At 43.3% G+C, this 19,803-nt stretch overlaps 1 protein-coding gene across 1 annotated transcript; it reads left to right on the top strand.

Moving 5' to 3' along the window:
* Positions 1–6,927: 6,927 nt before the first annotated feature.
* LOC4334985 (uncharacterized) lies at positions 6,928–14,271 on the top strand. Its single transcript, XM_066309445.1, has 5 exons — positions 6,928–6,960; positions 8,106–8,210; positions 8,297–8,555; positions 9,675–9,740; positions 13,976–14,271. The coding sequence occupies exons 1-5, from the start codon at positions 6,928–6,930 to the stop codon at positions 14,041–14,043; spliced, it is 531 nt and encodes a 176-aa protein (XP_066165542.1). The 3' UTR covers positions 14,044–14,271.
* The last annotated feature ends 5,532 nt before the right edge of the window (positions 14,272–19,803 follow it).

The raw sequence follows: 19,803 nt of genomic DNA, 5'->3' as shown, positions 1-19,803 counted from the left end.
TTCGGCGCACGAGGTGGATATGCGGTTGTGGCGGAACATATCGTGCGCGCGTTGGTTACGCTCGCCGACCGAAGCGCTATCACCATATCTCCAGGCAAAACGAACCGGCTCGTCCCGATTCGCGTGCTACTCGAGTAATGTGGCAGTCTTGAAGAGACCGCTCATTATTGACAGCCGAGTAACCATTGCCGATCTGCGTGATTTGCGACTGCTGGGCTTCTGCCCAACTATGGAGACCGGTCCCACCTATCACCAGGCCTTATGAAGTGGCGTCACGCCCGACCGCTTCCCTCAAGGAGGGCGATCGCCCTGGCATAACGCCGGGGGCTACTGTCGGTGACATGGGACCGGGAGTATCATGACTAGAGGCTTGGGCAGGAGCAATCACCCACGAGGCCTGACCCCCTCGGGGGGGGTCGGGCCCGAGGGTGATGTGGCCGCCCCCCTCTTTGTCTCCCCGAGGGGTCGGACCGCTCCCATTTCAGCCCCGAGGGCTAAGGCGCCCCGACCCCTTGTGGGTTTTGCGCCGTGTGTATGGGTTAGGTGAGCGCAGCAGGGCTCACCTAACCGCATTTATTGCGGTTTGGACGAGCGCGTCACGCCGCATGTAACGCAGTGCAGCGCGCTCGTTTACCCGGTCTGTGACCAGTCACAGACCGATCAGATCGTGGGTTAGGTGGCGACAGGCGGTCTGACACACGCTTCGCCCCATCCCGTCAGGATGAGAGCCTCCAAGCACTCGTCCCTAGCCGAAGCCGGCGTGTTACCTCCTGGAGATGGCACGTTAGTCCCGGTTAGATATATGCCAGGCTTCATCCTAACCATTACAAGCAAGATACTGTATGAAGAAGGGCGAACATGCAGATTGCTAAACTGACACGTGGTGGATAAGAATGACCGATTTGTGACTGGTCTGACACTGGTCATGTCGTCATGAGACAGCCATGTTCCCACGTCGCGCCTGCTTCCGGCGGAAGTGGAGGTAGGTGTGGGCCGTCCCATCAGAAGGTCATTCGGACGGCAACCATACAAATCTCCGTCCATTTATGAAGAGAAGGCAAGTGAAAAAAGGGAGGGTAAGTCCCCACACAAAGGAGAGAGAGGGTGCATGTGGTATCCCCTTGAGAGATAAAAGGAGGACCTTGCCCACTGAGAAGTGAGGACGAACAAAAAAAAGAAAGGGAGGAGGGAGTTAGAATTTTCGAGCTCTCCAAGCTCTTTGTAGTTCCTTCATACACAGATCCACCAAAACACAGGAGTAGGGTATTACGCTTCTCAGCGGCCCGAACCTGTATACATCGCCCGTGTCTTGTGTGCTTTTTCCACTCTCGCGAACTTTCCACAGACCAGGAGCTTAGAATCTCACCCAGGGTCCCCGGCCGAACCGGCAAAGGGGGGCCTGCGCGGTCTCCCGGTGAGGAGCCCCACGCTCCGTCATCAATGCTTTCTAAAACGATACCGGGAGGCCACACCCTCCCTCTCTAATAATACATGAGGTAGGAAGTCTAAAGCCATGAACCAAACTCTTACAAGAAGTTCTAATCCTCGCTCGTCGCCAAGCCGCTGCTGGCCCTCCTTGTTGGCCTGGCCAGGAGTGGGAGGAGCCGAGCCACCGCCTCACCTCCTCGTCACGGCTGACGATTCCCCTCCTCGTCACTGAGCCGCCGCTGTGGCCTCACCTCCTTGTCACCGCCACCTCCCATCCCCTCCCCGAGACCGACCGGCGGCGGATCTAGACGGCGTCGTTGCAGCCGGCGGCAGGACCCAGCCGTTGGTGCTTTCGTCTTGACGGCAATCATTGTAACATCCTGCAGTTTTAATTAATCAACTTAAGTGGAAATCGGGGTATGTCCTTAGTAAAAGTTGGAAGTTTTAAAGCTATTTGGGTTCAAAACCTCATACGGTTAATTTGTGTATAAAAAAGATGGGTAGAAATTAAAACCATTTTTCCAAACTGTTGGTTTGAGTTAATATGAAACTTTAGTGATCATTATAGGTAGACTAATGACCCTACAACCTTTTGGTAGATAAACGAAAACTTTTTTTTAGAGACTCGTCCAACGTTCAGAGATTGTTTTGGCGCTAATAAAATCTACAACACTTTCGAGGAGTAGCTCGACTAATTTGTGTTTTCCCTTCCACGAGGGGAATATTGTTTCAAGAGACCAAGCTGACTCAATGCTTGATAATCCATGAAGCTCTGGTGTTTGGTGTCTTCTACTTTTTAGCTTCTAAGCTTTGTCCAAGCCTCTTTGTATATAACCAAATTAAATGGTCAAGCGGTAGTTAAGAAACGTTGTAGTATAGTCATTAATCTTTCGCTCTTTGGATAATCTACCCGATCATGCTTAGCAATTGGCTAGTAGAATTAGTAACTAGTGATTGTGTGCTTGTGTACACTTTTGCAGTGATTTTTATGTTGTTCATAATTGGTTGATGCATGTTAAATAAACCTAGAGACTATGTAACAAATCTAAGCAACATAAAATCCATGAATATCCTCTTGTCACTTAGCCAACCTAAGATGACCACTATGAAGGTTTTGTGATTGTATCAAACTTTTTACTACCTCAAGTAAAACAGTCAAGATAGTCAAACTAAATTAATTAGAAACCTAATTGGCAAAATGAAGCAACTTCTAAATGTGCCTAAGTTGAACAGAAGGATATAGGTTTTATAATTTATTCAAATGCTACAGTATTTATCAAGAGTTAATATAATTTTTCAAGAATTGTTACCCTTAGTTTTGACCTCCTCAAAATTCAATTTAGTTCTCAGCATACCCCTTTTCATCTTTTTGTCAGAATTAAAATATTTCAAATTTTTGAGTGAAACTTTGAGAAATGGAATCTTGGTAGCATAGGTTATCTATACCTAATTAAAAAATACGTAAGGCTTCCGTGAGGTTTTTTCGTGCGTCGCCGGTTTCCTGAACAGGCACGCGCGGTTTTTTTTACCGCCCGGTTTTTTCGTGGTTTTCTAGCCCGGTTTTTTTCGTCGGTTTTTTCATCTGGTTTTTTGGGCTGTACGGTTTTTTTGGGCCGGCTGGTTTTTTGGGCCGTCCGGTTTTTTTCGGATTTTTCCTGTCGTCACAAGTCGGGCGAAGGGCGCCTTCGTCCCTCGCGGTGCGCCTTCGCCCGCAGCCCCCAAATCCCAATCCCTCCAATCCCTCACAGAAACAATTCCCAAAATCGACACAACCAAATGCGGGGATTTTTCATCCGCCCCCCAAGAAAAACTCCAGTCGAAATTCATCAAGCACACATGAAACATTCCATCAACAACACACATAACAAAAAACATTTCAACCAAGAACACATGAACCTCCACCGCCACCATGCACAGAGAGAGAGAGACTCCGCCGCCACCTTTCCCGTCCCCGCCGGGCAGCAGCCACCTCCATGCCACCGGATCTGGCGGAGGCGAGGTCCGGCCCGCCGCCCCTCCCGCCCCCGCCGGGCCGCAGCCGCCTCCACGCTGCCGGATCTAGCGGAGGCGAGGCCCGGCCGGCCGCCTCCACGCCGTCCGACTGGCCGCCTCCATGACGTCCGACGCCGCCGCCGCCGCACCTCCCCACCATGCAGAGAGAGAGAGAAAGAGACGACGACGACGCCTCTCCCGCCCCCGCCGGACCGGAGCCGTCTCCATGCCGCCGGATCTGGCGGAGGAGAGGCCCGGCCAGCCGCCTCCACGCCGCTAGATCTGGCAGAGGCGAGGCCCAGACGGCCGCCCCTCCCGCCCCAGCCGGGCCACAGCCGCCTCCACGCCGCTGGATCTGGCGGAGGCGAGGCCTGGCCGGCCGCCCCTCCCGCCCCCGCCGGGCCGCAACCGCCTCCACGCCGCCGGATCTGGCGGAGGCAAGGCCCGGCCGGCCGCCTCCACGCCGTCCTACCCGCCCCCTCCATGACGTCCGCCACCACCGCCGCCGCACCTCCCCTCCCCCCGATGTAGCGGAGGGGAGGGAGTCGCCGCCCCTCCCGCCGCCGCCGCAGTGAGAGAGAGGGGGAGAAGTGGAGAGAGAGTGGGGGGAGAAGTGGGGAAGCTGAGAGAAGGGAGAAGCCGAGAGAGGAGATGAAGCTGGGCTGCGGTCGCATGCGTCGCTGCTCGCCGGAGGGAAACGGCCGGCCGGCTAGGAGATGGGGGTGGAGGGGGAGGGAAGTAGCCGGCCGGCCGGCTGAGAGAGGGGGGCGAAGGAGGAGGGAAGTGGGGAGAGGGGGCGGAGGGGCGGCGACTGGAGTGGTAGGGAGGGGGCGGCGACTGGATGGATCGAGATCGAACCTTATCTACTCGCGTGGGCCCCGCCAGCTCGATTGACTCGCCTCGATTATTGGGATTTTATATTAATGATATTTTTAGTATGACTTATACTTTTGCTTATTTACACAATTGAATAAAATGAATAGTAAAATATTATTTGAAAAGTTAAATCATCACAATCCAAATAAAAACAAAATCACAGTCCAGATATAAATCGAAATCAAAGAACATAAAAAATATTAACACAAGATGAGGCCGTCGCGTGCTGCTTCTCACCACCTCGCTGCAGTGGAGGTCGCAAACTCGGGGGGCTAGATTCTGAACCAATGATCGACGCTGCGTCGGGGATCCGCTGTGCCATCGTGTCGCCAAGAAGCTGCCAATCCATCACTGCGTTGGATGCCGAGAGGGAGAGGGAGGAGCCAAATCCCGAGCGTCGCGCCATTGGAGAGCCGTCGACCCACCGGATATAGCAAGGAGCGAGGCGGCGGCCACCGCTTGACGAGGAGAGAAGGAGCCTGTAGTGGGGAGAGGTAGAGGCGCCACCACTGCCGCCACTTGCAGGAGGGCAGGGCGCCGCTGCCCGCTTGCGGGAGAGAAGGACGTCGTCGTCGCTGCTCGGTGGGGAAGGCCGCTGCCGTCGTCGCCCGTTGGAATAGTCGCCGCCGCCGCCGTTGCTTTACGAGAGAGAAAGAGAGAGAGCGCGTTAGGGGATCGAGAGAGAGAGAGAGATTTTAGGGTTAGGGTTAAGGTTGTAGGTATTTATCTACGTCAGAACCAATCGAGACTGTCCATCAGATCGGACGGTCCATGCTTCTCCCACGTCGGACCGGGCGACGTTTTAGGCCGCCGCGCTATTGGGCCATCCTATGGGCCGACCGCACGTGCGAAGCATAGAAGGCCACTCTATTGGGCCGGGCTTAAATCAGTTTTTTCTCTCTTATTGATTTTAAGTATTTTTGTAATTTTCAGAAATAGCATTAATACCATTTTAATCGTTTATGACTGTTTATTTTCAAAAAATATTCGTTTTTATTTCGAATTTCAATTCTTTTTCTAAATTTCTACCCTCTTTTGGAGAATATTCTAGACTTCTCATCCAATATAATTTATAATTTCTATTATTTCTAAATTTTATTTCTATATGAACTCTAAACCCATCTTTCAATATTCCCTATATTTTTAATTCCAAATTTCATTTGTTTTTGTTAATCTTTCCCGTTGCAACACACATGATTTTTTCTTAAAAAAATGTACTAACTCCAAATAAATAATCTATTTTTTCTGCACGTGCATTGTTTGTCCATCTATTTTCTCCCATGCTACAAATCATCCAAACTAAACATCATGTATATTCCGCAAATATAAAGCAGATTATTTATCTAAAAACAAACAATTTTTTTTGACCATATTAGATGTCTAAATTAAACCAGGGGCGAATCTACCCATTAGGCGGGATGGGTCGACCGACTCAGCTACGACTCGTGTCGCCCCACACTCTCAAGACCCCCTTATCCCCTTATAGTAGTCATGGACAATCAAAATTAGGTATGACAAGGTATAAACACCTAACAGATTGAGACACTTATACGAATGAACTATTAATACGATATGTGTTGTGTTCGATTGCTCTTATCAAGTGAACATCTCCGTTTTCCGCCCCATCTATATTTTAAAACTGCGTCCGCCACTGAACCAAACAACACTTTTTATTCACGGTACACGCTTCGTAATCATCCGGTGCAACGCACGGGCACTTTTGCTCCGTCCGTTGTTGTCCTGATTTCCCCCGTCCGCAATAATGCATCGCCCCGCCTCGCTCCCGTACAGATCAAACACGTCCGTTGAACTAGAGATCAAATCCGATTCATTTGAGCCAAGAATTACGTACAGAAATGAGAGAAAATGAATCACAAGTTCCGGCCGCCGGGAAAGGGCGGCTAAGGGGTATGGGGAGCGGCGTCGTTGGTGAGGGAAGCAGGAGGGGAGCGGCGTCGTTGGTGGAGGGAGAGGGATGGCGTCGCCGGCTGAGAGGAGCGCGTGCGGAAGAGATAAGGAAATAAGCGGGCGGTGGAGATTGGAGAAGGAAAGGGAAAGGATAAGAGCGGGGCGGAAGAATCGAGGAATTCGAGGCGCCGCTCTCTCGGGCTCTCGGCTCGGGTGGACGCGTGTGCAGCAGAAAAACGAAGTGCACCGCTAGCATCACCTGTTGGACCCACGTAAGAAATTACAGAAATCAGCTCTATCTTCACAAATCTCAATGCAGCAAAGCAGATGAATAAGTAGGTTTTTAATTGGCCAAATCAACTCTTCATCTACCGTGCATTTTATCTTACTAGCAAAATATCCATGCTTCGCTACGGTGTATTAAAACTAAAAATATATATTTTTAACCGAAGTTATTTGTACACTGATTTGGTACTTTTGCTTGCTAGAAAAAGTCTCAAATGATAGAGGAAAATATAGTAGCCGAATCCGCCCACGGTTGCCGCCACCACCGACGGATCCAGCCACCGCCGCCGGATCTGCCGCGAGAGGGAGTTGAGAGGGGGCGGAGGGAGCCGCCGCCGCTAGATCTGCCCACACCTGCCGTTGACGCCACCACCATCCTCAAATCCGCCGCCAACCCGCCGCCACTGCGAGAGGAGACGAGAGGGAGAGGGAGGCGAGATGGGCCGGAGGGAGCGGCTACCGGTGAGGGAGGTGAGACGGGGCGGAGGGCGCCGCGGCAGCCGCTCGTTGGGGGGAGGCCACCGCCGCAGCGGCTCGTGGAGAGTGGGGGAAGGGCACCGCCGCAGTCGCTCGTGGGGGGTCGGGGCGCCGTCGTCGCTTTTCGATCGAGAGAGAGAGAGGGGATCGGGGGCAGGGAGGAAATGAAATTTAGGGTTAGGGTTTTGGCTGCAGATATTTTTATAGGTTGGGATCAATCTAGACCGTCCATTCGATCGGACGGCTTCGGCTTCTCTCACATTGGGCCGCCGCACTATTGGGCCTCCAAATGGGCCTGCAAGTTTGGGATGGGATAAAATAAGTGTTTTCTCTCTCAGTAATTTTAAGCATCTTTGTATTTTCAGAAATAGCATTAGTACCATTTTAATTATTTATTACTGCTTATTAATTTAATTCCAACTAAACTGAATTAACTAAAAATTTGGCTAGAGTTTTCTCAAGATATTGATTTATTTTTCGACTAAAAATGTAATTGTTTATTTGTCATGATATAGAATTTAAATTTAGACTAAAATTAAATAATATTAATATGAGAATTTCTAGACTATAAGAGCTAACGTGGATGCTCTTTTTTTATTACTTTACTAAGTTAATAATATTAATTTTTCCCGTTGCAACGCACTATTGAATAATAATTTATTATGAGGTACTATATTTCTCTCTATCATTTGAGACTTTTTCTAGCGAGCAAAACAGTACCAAAACAGTGGGAAAATAACTTCGCTTAAAAACAAATATTTTTAGTTCAATACACCGTAGCGAAGCACGGGCATTTTGCTAGTCACTACAAAAATCATCAAATTTTTAGCATCATTTTAACTTGGTCAATTTGAACTTCAATGAAAAAGAAACAGAAAAATCTCTGAAAATCCTATAAACTGAATAAAACATGTGTTTACCTGTGTTCCTAGCCATTCTCCTCACCCTTACCTAGTCTACCACGACCTGGACCCACATGGCAGTGCCTTTGGCTTGCTCACACGTGTTCCACCATTTTATCGCGTGGGACCCACCTTGAATATAGAGAGAAATACCGACACGTTGCAACATCGTGGCAGCTTCTCCTTCTTCACCCCCTTGCTCTCTAGCTTTCCCAGCCATCCCTCCTCACTCTGTAGTCCACCCTAGATCCAAGAAACCAGAGTGGGAGAGCTCCTTCTTGCTCTCCTCGCCATCATCTTCTTGCCTGCCGCCGGGATGATGCCATCACCGCCGCCCAACGGGTCATCGTCGTCGCCATCTTTCTTCTGTTCCCGATTCACCCTTGCACGCCATAGCCTCTTCTCTGATCTCGCCCCGTTTCTTGCAGCCGATCTCTGGGAACGCCGACCTCGCCACGGGAGCTCTGGAGCGCGGCTACACCGTCGTCAACGCGCAGCCGCGGGTTCGCGCAGCTGTTCCCGTCGCCTCGAGGCGAATCCGGCTGAGCTGCTGCTCCACCAGCTTCGCCTCACCATCCTCTCCAAACGCCCCAAGAATCCCTCAGAACCGTGCAGCGAGGAGGGAGATCGACCACCGTCTTCTCCAACTCCGATCTAGCGCCTCCGTCGTCGATTCCCATTCAACCGGTGAGCCATTTGTCGATTTCTTGCAGTAGTAGCAACCTTAGGTGGTGTTCTACATCCTGCATGTGATGTTCTTGACATGCATGCAATAGATCGAGCCGTCCACCGTGACGCATTGATGCATGCATGGCGTCCCGAGCGCTTCCGATTGCAGCCGCCGCCTGCGTCGTTCCAGTCACCATTGGCTGGGGAAAAGTTGAGGAATGGAATCACAATGTGTTGCTCTACATTTTATCTTTTGACCTCGCCCCCATTAGAGCCGCCGTTTGCCGCCGGCGAGCTTGAGATCGAGCTCAGCCATGGCTGTCGCTGCTTCCTGCTCGAGTGGAGAAGAACCTGGACCTGTTGCAAGTTTTAGAAATCTCAGGGTTCGACATGCAAAAGTACAGTCCAAAAGAATAATTGAAAACATATATGAGAACTAGGAAAACTTCAAAATTCCATAACTAATTCATCTTAACTCATTTTCGAGTGAACCAAATTTCTATGTATTCATAATTTTGTAGTCTTTATGTTTGTAAATTAAAACATTACAACTTCGGTACCGAAAAAGTCACTAAAATTGTGAGTTTCGTAAAAACACTTATTTTTGCACCGAGGAGTTGTATAATCTCTAGGAACTTTATGCTATATCCTAAAATTATGAAACCACTTTTGGTTACCTTATAAAGATATAATCTTTTATCTGAAAAGGAATAATTTGACAAAACTACCTCCTAAAGTAAGTCTAAAGCGATTAAGTAATCCTCTTTTTATTAAAGTTGTAAAACTCATAACTAAATATTTTAACTCAAAATATAGTGAGCCAAGTTTTTTTAGAACCAGTGGGTTATGATTTTTGAATTAAAAATGATAGCACTTGTGAAATCTAACTAGAAAATGTCAGCATTTCATATGACCTAGGGTAGTTCATATGTAATTATAGAAATGCCATTTTCAGTGTATGGCTTGTTATTTTTATATCTCTCAAACCACAAATGTAAATGAGATGATTCTTGTTTCTAAAACCAGTTTATCATACTCTCTACCTATTGTAATTAGGCCATGATTTATGATTTATAGAGCATGTTGCATATGCATGTTTATTTGAATCTTATTTGCATATTTGCCTCTTATCGGTAGATTCGGAGAATTCGGAGTTCGTGGAGCGAGACTCTGAGGTTGAGTGTGTTTCCACACAGCAGCAAGGCAAGCACCTAAGCATATAGAACCTATACTTTCTCTCTAAAAATGATTTGGTTGCAATCTATACGTATATATATGCATGCATTGCCTAGATATTAATATTGTCGGTTTATGGTGTATGGGTAGAACCTATTTATGCATTTAGTTATTGTGTTATTGCTGCCCTTATATCCTATTACCGCTGGTTGGAATTACTTGGGATGTCTTATTCATTAATGCTTAGCCATGCTTAGTGCTAATAGAACTATAGGGATGGACAGTGCTATTAATTGTGGTATATAAACAACTTGCATTATTGGGCATAAAACTTGAGCACTTACACTAAATAATGGTTGATGAAATATGTTGAACTTGGACGGGTGATAGGGCGATGATGGGAGGTTGGTTTCCCCTGATGCAAGTAGCCCCGTCTAGGTCGTCGTTAAGGACCAAACATTTTGACATCTAATCAAGCACCCTACGTACTTACCACATGCCTTATTTGGGACCGGCTTGTTCTTACTAGTTCTACTGTGATCGTTTATACCACGTTGGAGAGTCGTGAGGCAGGTAGCCTTTGGAGGGCCTCGAGTGCCTAGGTTTGGCCGGGGGCGCCTCCCGCGTGGCGTGCCCGCCTTGGTCACATCATGCACGCATGTGACTGAGTCGTCGGGAACCCCAGTGTGGTATAGGTGGTTGGGGTGGGGCTAAGAAAGGGCATGTAATGAGCTTGAATCACTTGTGTACCGCACTCGACGGGGTGTGTAGCATTGGATCTTTGTTCATTTCGTGTGGGTCCAGTTGTACACCTCTGATCAGAATATAATCTATTCGAATAGCCATGTCCTCGGTTATGGACAATGCTTGATGTGTTAGTCAGTTATGTTAGTATCAAATGTGGATTATTATGGATGGGATTATGTTTGATGGTGGTGTTGGCATGTTGTGCCATGTTGGTATGGACTTTGGTAGTCCATGGTTGATGATGAGAGTGCCGTTTGGGCTCATTTGCTTATACATTTCAGAATTATAATTATATACTTATTGTCCATAAATTAAAATGATACTAGATTTACTTGTCCTTGCTTATTTTACTCATTAATTGCTCAATAAAATTAGCTTTATGTAAATGTTGAACCTAGAGACCCACTATTGGCTAGAAAGCTTGCATACTTCTCTCTCCCTTATGTATATATATAATTTTGGGTAAGACTTGCGAGTACAATCTTGTACTTAACCCGGTGTCTACAATTTCAGGAGAGGATTCCGGTTATCAGTTATGTTTCTTGTGTGGTCATTGCTCTGCCGATGGCGGCGAGGGCAATGAGTGATCTCTTGCAGCTTGGCTCTTGCCCGGTTGGTTTGCCCTAGTGGGGTTATGGCGCCACCGGTTTTTCTTTATGCTTTTGTTTATTATTTGAGACTTCAACTGCTATATTTATGTGTTGAATGTTGGGACCTCGGACCCTATTATGTGTTATGTACCTCGTTGCACTTTAACCCTATTATGGTACTTGGTATGTTTATTAGTTGCTTGCGATGAAAGTGTGAGGCTAGTCGCATTCCTGGGGACTAGCTAAGCATGAGTAACGGGTTTTGATCGCTTGAGATAATATGGGATAGCACTTTGGATCGAGTCACTGGGGTATGCTTTTGGTCGCCACCTTCGAGTAGTTGACAGGCATATGACGGAGTGGACTAGCAAGCTATCTTACGGTTATGTCTTGTACTCACTATTCGACATTCTGGTTATTATAACAGAAGGTTGTCAACCGCGATCATGGACACATTGAGGACGAGTGGCTATTTATGCGTGTATGGATCCCACTTCTCCAATAGTATGTTGTGGTCACGTTGGACACTAGATGGTATAAGACTCGGGGTGACCACAATCATCTGATGCGTGATGAGAGAGAGAGAGAGGAGCGGGATGGAAATGAGTGGTGGAGAGGATAGGAAGGTGGAGGAGAAGATAAGGACGGTACTTAGATATTTTTTTTTGCAGACATGATTTTTGCAGGCAACCACATAAGTTTTCGCCTACGAAAATCATATTTTTTTTCAGGCGGACCCCTTAAGTGATCCGCATGTGAAAATACCTTTATTTTCGCAGGTGGACCTCTTAAGGGGTCCGCCTAGAAAAAATGATTTTCGCATACGGGGTTAAATATAGAGGTTCTTTAGCTATTTTCGCAAATGGTTATAGGATAATTTTTTTGTCCGCCTGAAAAAATAAAAGCCAATATCGGTAAAAATCGTTTTTCTAGTAGATATTCTAAACTATTTCACCGAAGCACCTAACCCAATAAACTATTTTTTGGGTTCATTTTACACTCCAAACTATGGAAAATGGTTTACTTCACTCCCCTAACTCTATTTCTCTTTTTTTTTCTTATTTTACACCAAGAACTATTTTGCACTGAAAATTTGATAGAACATAGATGCATTCACAACTTGCGCTTCCAATATTTTTTTTCTTTCATTTTTTACCTGTTTATGTGGGTTTAAAGCACTCAAGATTGATTTAAACATCAAAATTTTAAAGTTCAACCAAATAGCCATGACAAATTTCAACTTAAAATACAAAAAAGCAACAAAAAGAGATGTTGTTTCAAGAGTAAAGTGAACCATTTTTAATAGTTTAAGGGGTAAAATGAGATAAAAAAATACTTTAGAGGGTTAAGTGTTCCATTGAATTAGTTCACGGGAGTAAAATGATTTTTTCTCAATCACATATAAATAATATAGCAAACGATGTACAATGGTAATTTGTTAATTTGTTCATAAATAGTTGTGTGCCCGTGCGTTGCAATGGGAATCAAAACAAATCATGTTCAAAGCTAGATATTCACCCCACCGATAGCCCTTTCATGGTTCATCAAAAATGAATATGAGCCATAAGCGCTAGGATTTTGTTACCAAATGATATGTTGTTTACGAATAAAAAGATGTAATGTATTAAGAGCATCACCAACAGCTTACGTATAATCTTTCCTCAAAAAATTGTTTCTGGGTTTCCTAAACTGAAAATAGGAAGTGAAAAAACTCCTCCCTCCAACAATAGCCTAAATTCAATCCCCAAAACTTAAAAGTGGGCTCTTCTGTTAAACTACCAACAGAAAATTTCAGTTTTTTTCTTTCATGCGCAGAAAGATCGCTATCTCCACGCGCGGGAACGGGATGAGAGAGGCAGGAGTGCAAGATTGGGAGCGAGTTTTGTGCCCACATATAAACGTAGCGAGGAATCGGGAAAAGGGAACTCAAAACTCGGGTAGCAGAGTAGGGGATCTGTTGGATCTATTTTTTTTTACTAAAATCCCTCAAAATCAGTTTTGGTGATGCTCTAATCAAATTATATGGCATGATTAATTTTCAATAACTAGAAGGTAACCCGCGCGTTGCTGCGGAACCTTGTAGAAAAAATTTAGAAGAATAGTTTGTAGTGAAAGCAAAAGGACTGTAAAGTAAGACAATATGTGAATATTACTTTGATTATTTGATAGGGTACACGAAAGTTTTTGTTAGAATGAAAGGAAGCTGGGATGGATCAATAATAAGAAAGCATTAATCAATGGATATGATTATTTGGAAGCACTTAGAGTGTTTAGTTTGGACATAGTCTGGCAACGAAAACAAATTACAATAGATGATGATTGCGGAAATAGTAACCAACAGAGATGATTATTCGGAAGCATCTTCAGGCTTTAAGTTGTATGCTATGTATCGACCTGCAAATTTTGTTGGACAATGTATTAGAATGAATGATAATAAGATTTGCTTGTATGATGATGTATTGTATCTGAAGTACTGTGAAGAGCAAGTACCATGCATATCATGCAGATTTCTGTGTGAGCTTATCCTTCTTTGCTGGTTGGAGCTTTTTGCTGTTTGAAATGGTTCATAAGAAATTGGAATTAGCATTATAGTTTAACTTTGCAATTTGGAAGGTGGGTTAGAAGTATGTACTCTTCCTTCTGACGTTTGGCAGCAGATAGATCAAGTTGTTTGATACTGCCATGAAGAAGAAAATTATTGCAAGGGATAAACTGTAACTGAGAAATTTAAATAACTAAATGAGCTATGTGCAGTAGAGGTATACCTTTTTAGTTTTGTCAGTGGAGTCCTCACTGAAATCAATGCTTCGTTTTGTAGATGTGCTGCTGAAATATATAATAGATTTAATGAATAAATGCATGTATTTAATTAAGTAGTTAGAATATATAATTCTGACATGTTCTTTTCTGTGGATATGTTGACAGCTGCAGATGATTCTGGAGGTGTACTATCTTTGGATAATCCTGTATTATCAATAGTTGTGCTGAAATGAATTTGCCATTAGTAGTTAGTAAGTATAGTTTTATATGGATATGATGAATAGAAAAAATTGAGAGAACAGTAAACCTTGGGCTACTTGTATATGTCATAGGTGGTGGGAGTTGGAGTTGATCTTTGTTCTTGGAGAGGTGAATTAGTTAGATAGTTAAAGCTAATTCAGTTGAAATATTGAACCAATGATAAATAGCATCTTCAGATGATATTTACTAACCTTTTCAGATGTCAGCAGAGGATTTGGCATAGTATCATCAATTGAGAAACTCCTTTTGAACACATAGCTAATAGGGAACTTAGAAGATGAATCAGTATTCATTCCTATAGTAAAAAGTCTTGTTTTTGCAATGGCTTTATTAAGAGTTACTAGATGATCAACTGAGTCTATCTTCATGTTCTGAGAAGCTTGGGCTGCATCAAGCTCAACTAAATCTTCAGCAACAAAAGAAAATGCCACTGCATCTAAACTCCCTGATTTATCTGTGATTGTCACGGGGAGTTTATACCTAAAGCATTGTAAAATAGTCAGTGGCATATATGTTATTTATATCATATTATTTTTAATTGTTGGAATGTAAGGTGAGAAACTGATATTGGTTTGGGGAATGAAACCGCACAATCACATCTTGGGGAGTCAGAACTATTGTTGTACCCTTTGTCACAACGATGACATCCTATGTAGTACCACTTAATTGATGACAGTATTGAAGACACTTTTGCAACTGCACTATAAGTAACTCCTCCCTTAAATGAAGAAAATTATAAGAGTTATATCTTGTCTGAAGAAAAATATGGAATTCCAATAAGAATATAGATGTTTATTTATGTGTTCAGTTTTACCTGAAAAGCTGAAACAGGCATAGCGGATATTTCTTCTAAGTTGTAAATTTTTCCTGCTGCTTGAAGTGGGGATAAACGTACAATCTTAGGATGCTGTTGTTGAAGGCTTGGAGATCCTAGTTTATAGCTTAAAATTGCAACAATATAGGTTGGCATCATAATTGATACGAAAAAGAAAAATATTGAACAGGAAACTTGAACTTTAAGTAGTTTGAAGGGATTAAATTGAAATTACCTGGAGCGAAATTGTTCCACCTGTGGTATATCGAGGTTAATATGAATTTGAGTAGCGGAGCTTGAAAATGCTTCTGTTTTACCTGCAATTGTATGTGGTAAATGATAAGTTTAAATTTTGTAGGTATGTTATGTGAGGAGGCATATTCTTTTCATGGAATGAACCTGCAAAATTGCCTGCAGTAAGACCAGCAAAGATGACTACTACAATTCCTTCCTTTGATTTTTCAAGTGCTACAGCTTCATTAAATGATTCTCCGTGTTGTCCCCAAAGAAGTACTTCTTGAGTCTGTTCTCTACAAAGGTAGAGCATAAAAAACAATTAGTGAAATATTGAACTATCAGTTTAATGTTTGAAAAAGGCATATACTCTTGGTTCTGAATTTGAATTCTTCTGAGTTTTTTGTCTGATGTTGGGCTCGCGAAATCATATGGACCAATACGACTGACTACCCCAATTAAATCTGAAGGAAAAAGTTAAAAGAATATCAAGTATAATAGGAAGTGTTTAGGGGTAAATTAAAAAGCAAGGATTACCTATGAGGGGTTTAGAGGTGATGGTTTTTCCTGGAATTTGATCAAATGGGCAAAAGCTGAAAGAGAATTTTGGTATGGTTGATCCTCTAGATTCCAGATGATTCACTTTTGTTTCGTGTTTGAACTGGATCATGTAGTTTTGGTGCTGATAGATATAAGTCTTTCTTCTAGCATCAACAGCAGTAGTATTAGTAATCAGGTAGACTGATCCTTCATTTAGCAAGGGGCGAAATTGTTTTTCAAGCTTTTTTGGTACACTGATTTGTGCCATGGAACCCTGCAAGATTGTTATGCATAAGATTGTTATGGTTAATATTGAGTAGACCAACGAAATGTAAATGAATGGTTAATATTTGGTGTAAGACAAAAGAGATTGACACACATGTTCATCTAATAGGATTTCATCAATGCTGATCAATGGATCTGCTGATTTTGATCTCATGTTTAGAGCATCCCATAATCTTATTAGACGGCCAAAAACCTTGCAGTTTTGCTGGCCAATAGTTACATCTTTGAGTGCTGTAGCCGAGCTTGCCATCGAAATAAATCTGAAACAATAACAAATAATATTAGATAACTAAGTTATTATTTTTATTGAGCAGAGTATGTAGATAAAAGTAGAATGAAACAAAACATTGTATAAGATAGCGCATGCACAATATACCTAGATATTTAGTTCATGTGTCTAGATATTTGGCTGAATACCTCAGCATATACCACATTTTGTGTGCAGTTTTCATAAGAAGCAGGGCTATTTTCTATTAGAACTTTCAAACCCTTGGGGGAAGTAACTCTTGAGAATGCAACATATAATTGACCATGGGAGAAAATAGGAGAAGGCAGATACAGACCAACTATGCTCAAGGTCTGCCCTTGGCTCTTGTTTATTGTCATAGCATATGAAAGACGTATTGGAAATTGCCGGCGTCTCAATTTGAAGGGCCACTTGGACTGAGCTGATGTTGTAATGATGCGAGGAATATATGCTTTTGTACCTTTTGCCTTTCCTGTGATTATCTCTCCCTCGATGACACGATTTGTTAGCTGTGTGACAATCAGCCTAGTTCCATTGCAGAGCCCTCTTGATGCATCAAGATTACGCAAGAGCATTATAGGCACACCAATTTTCAAGTGTAACACATGTTCTGGAAGTCCATTTATAGAAATTGTGTTTAGAAACTCTGTTGGATATAGTGCCTCTAAAGTGGTATGGTTGGAACAACTATCATCAATTGAATCTGAGCTATAGTATGACATTTCAGTGGTTGCTAGCTGAGCAATCATTTTGTTGTTTATTTCTGAAACTACATCATTTGTAGGTGCTAAAATTGCACACTCGCATAAGTACGATCTAAGATCTGTTGTTTGACAACCTGAGTCGTACACAAAAGAAATCAACCCATCCAAATTTCTACAATCTGGAGATAGAAGGAGAGACTGAGGGATCTCTATAAACATTCCCTTCGGTTGGTCTGGGATATCAACATAAGGTTCTGCACCATTGCCTACTCTCAAAAGCCATTCAGCAAATTTTTTTGAGGTCTTCTCTTTCTGATGCAGAAAGACATGCAGAGTTAAGCCTCATATTTTCAGTTAAATGAAGTAGTATGCACTGATTCCATAAATAAGAATTAACAATGCAAGATTTCAAAATCTTTTGCTTTGTTGCATTTTGGATGACTGGAAGTGTTTGGCGAAAATCTCCACCAAGAACTACTGTTATACGACCAAATTGCCTGTGTGTTGAATGTGGGCTGGTATCAGATAATATATCCCGTAGAGTCCGGTCTAATGCTTCAAAGCAGTACTTATGATTAACAGGAGACACATCCCAAATAATGAGGGATGTTTTTTGGATCAATTCAGCAAGATTCGTATTTTTCTTTATACTGCACATTGAATTCTGTAAAATCTCCAAAGGGATTTTGAAACACGAATGAGGTGTGCGTCCACCTGGAAGCAGCAAGGATGCAATTCCTGAGGATGCAACAGCCAATGCTATCTTTCCTTGCCTTCTTATAGAATTGAGCAAAGTAGTCCATAAGAATGTTTTCCCAGTTCCTCCATATCCATAAACAAAAAATGTTTTCCCTTCATTATTCACCACAGAATTATAGATAGCATTGAAAACTTCCTTCTGGCTATTATTTAAACATGACACTTCTTCATCTATGGTATATCCCATGTTACAAACATCATAGCTAAGCTCATCTAGTAGAAGCCTATTCTGTGCAGACACACTTGCAATATCATCTGGCATTGGCAAATTAAAATGGGATAAACTATACCCAGCGTCTCTTAGCAGCTTGTCTAACTCAAGAAGGAGAGAAGATGTAACAAAAGTATTGTTGGAGCTGCTGGCCTGAGAAGTGTTACGGGTTGTACGATATGCTATGTCCTCACTCATACATGACATATGTTCATTGAAAAGTCTAGTAGGATTTGTTACCTCACAAAAGAGTAACATTGTAACAAAAAGCTGGCGTAGTTGGAATGGTAAGGCCCATTGAGCTGCATCCTTTATAGCATTTGACCATTCTTGGTCATCACCAAGAAGACCTAATGCTTCGCATGCTGCTCGAAATGTAGGATATTCAACACTTGATACAGTTCTGATTTCAGCAAAGGATCTTGGGCCCCTAACAATGTGCAGTAGCATCCGTAGGTAGTAAGCTTCTCCTTGTGAAGGGCTGACATGAGCAATGCGGCCAATTCTGCGAGAAGCACCACGACGGCCATCCCAGTATTTTTCTTTATTATGCCATGTCCAATATTTAGGAAATTCTATATATGTTAGTTCTCGAGCTGAAGGGTTCTCCATATTGGCTTCTAACCATGCAGTCAGTTTTGATTTAGAGTTGTTTGGATCATCAATGACTTCTTCAAGATCATCATCTTCTGTGAAAACAACATTATTCTCGAAGGGAAGATATACAGGGAGGCGTTCTACAGAGGGATCTGTGTGGTGAATGTCAAATTGCAGCAATCGCCAAGCAGCATCATTTGGAGTGACACAACGACATTCCAAATAATTATTTATTTCATTTATAGTTTCACTTGATGATTCTGAGTTTGATGAATTAGAGTGGAACCCAACTCTTGAGCAATCAAATCCTTTTGTAACATACCTGAAAAGATATTTGTGCATACCATCATAATTAACTTTTTCCACATTTATGTGAGCCTGAAACTTGACAACTAAGTCGACATTATGAGGAACCACAAATCTGTTGTCAATTTCTACCTCATTTCTTTTAAAAGTTATTCCATTGTTTGGTCGTGCATATTGTGTAAAACCATTTTCTAATATAGTAGTTTCCTCACAGAATTCTTTGGGGTAGAATTTGGTGCATTTTCCTTCAGACATACATACTGAGGAAGGGTTGTGAGGACCACAAGGGCCATGCACCATAAAGTTACAAACAGCATCATAACCAATCTTGTCAACTGCAGGGTCCGGAAACTGAGCTGAAATATAGCTACCGACCTTCTTTGCATCTAGGGGTTCTTTTTTGGCCAGCCATATGATGATGTGGACATGAGGTAAACCACGTTTTTGAAATTCAATTGTGTAGATAACTGTGTAAAAAGAAAATTTTGAAGGGACATGTACGGCATGATTAGAGTTGCAAAGGGAAGTTTAAGGGAAAATTATTGTTTGGAAAAAAACAAAGGGAGAAAAGTATTACCAGCATTTATAGGGCCAAAGAATTCACGTTTTTTAATATCATCCATTAAAATATTGAGCTTCATTTTGAAAACCCTGTTGACAATATCAGCACGGTCAGATGGTTGCTGACCTGGAATTCGTGCTAAAGCCTCCCTGACCTCAGGCCAAGCCGGATTTGATGTGAATGTGACAAATAGATCAGGACAACCATACTTTCTACAAATAGCAATGGAATCTTGATAATTTTGATACAAATACCGAGGCCCACCGGTAAATGAAGCCGGCAATATTACCCTTTGACCAACAGAAGAACCGGATGTAAGACCTCTTGAGACAGAATTAATCAATGAGTTGAATGGCGATGATCTGTATTTAGACTGGAAGCTTGGATTGGATAATGTGATATGCGGCTCCCTTCAACACAACAGTAAGAATCTACCACATAAGATTGAGTTAGCCTCTTGCACCTTAATGGAG

The sequence above is a fragment of the Oryza sativa genome, chromosome 4 (assembly GCF_034140825.1).
Source record: "Oryza sativa Japonica Group chromosome 4, ASM3414082v1".
In the NCBI taxonomy this organism is placed as follows: Eukaryota; Viridiplantae; Streptophyta; class Magnoliopsida; order Poales; family Poaceae; genus Oryza; species Oryza sativa.
The sequence above is the reverse complement of the archived record's forward strand: the minus strand, read 5'-3'. Positions and strand labels throughout refer to the sequence as shown.

Coding starts and splice junctions, on each gene's coding strand:
- LOC4334985 (XM_066309445.1), top strand. CDS start 6,928: ATGGGCCGGAGGGAGCGGCTACCGGTGAGGGAG. Junction 8,211..8,296: donor CCATCACCGCCGCCCAACGG/GTCATCGTCGTC, acceptor CGTTTCTTGCAG/CCGATCTCTGGGAACGCCGA. Junction 9,741..13,975: donor TGTTTCCACACAGCAGCAAG/GCAAGCACCTAA, acceptor ATATGTTGACAG/CTGCAGATGATTCTGGAGGT.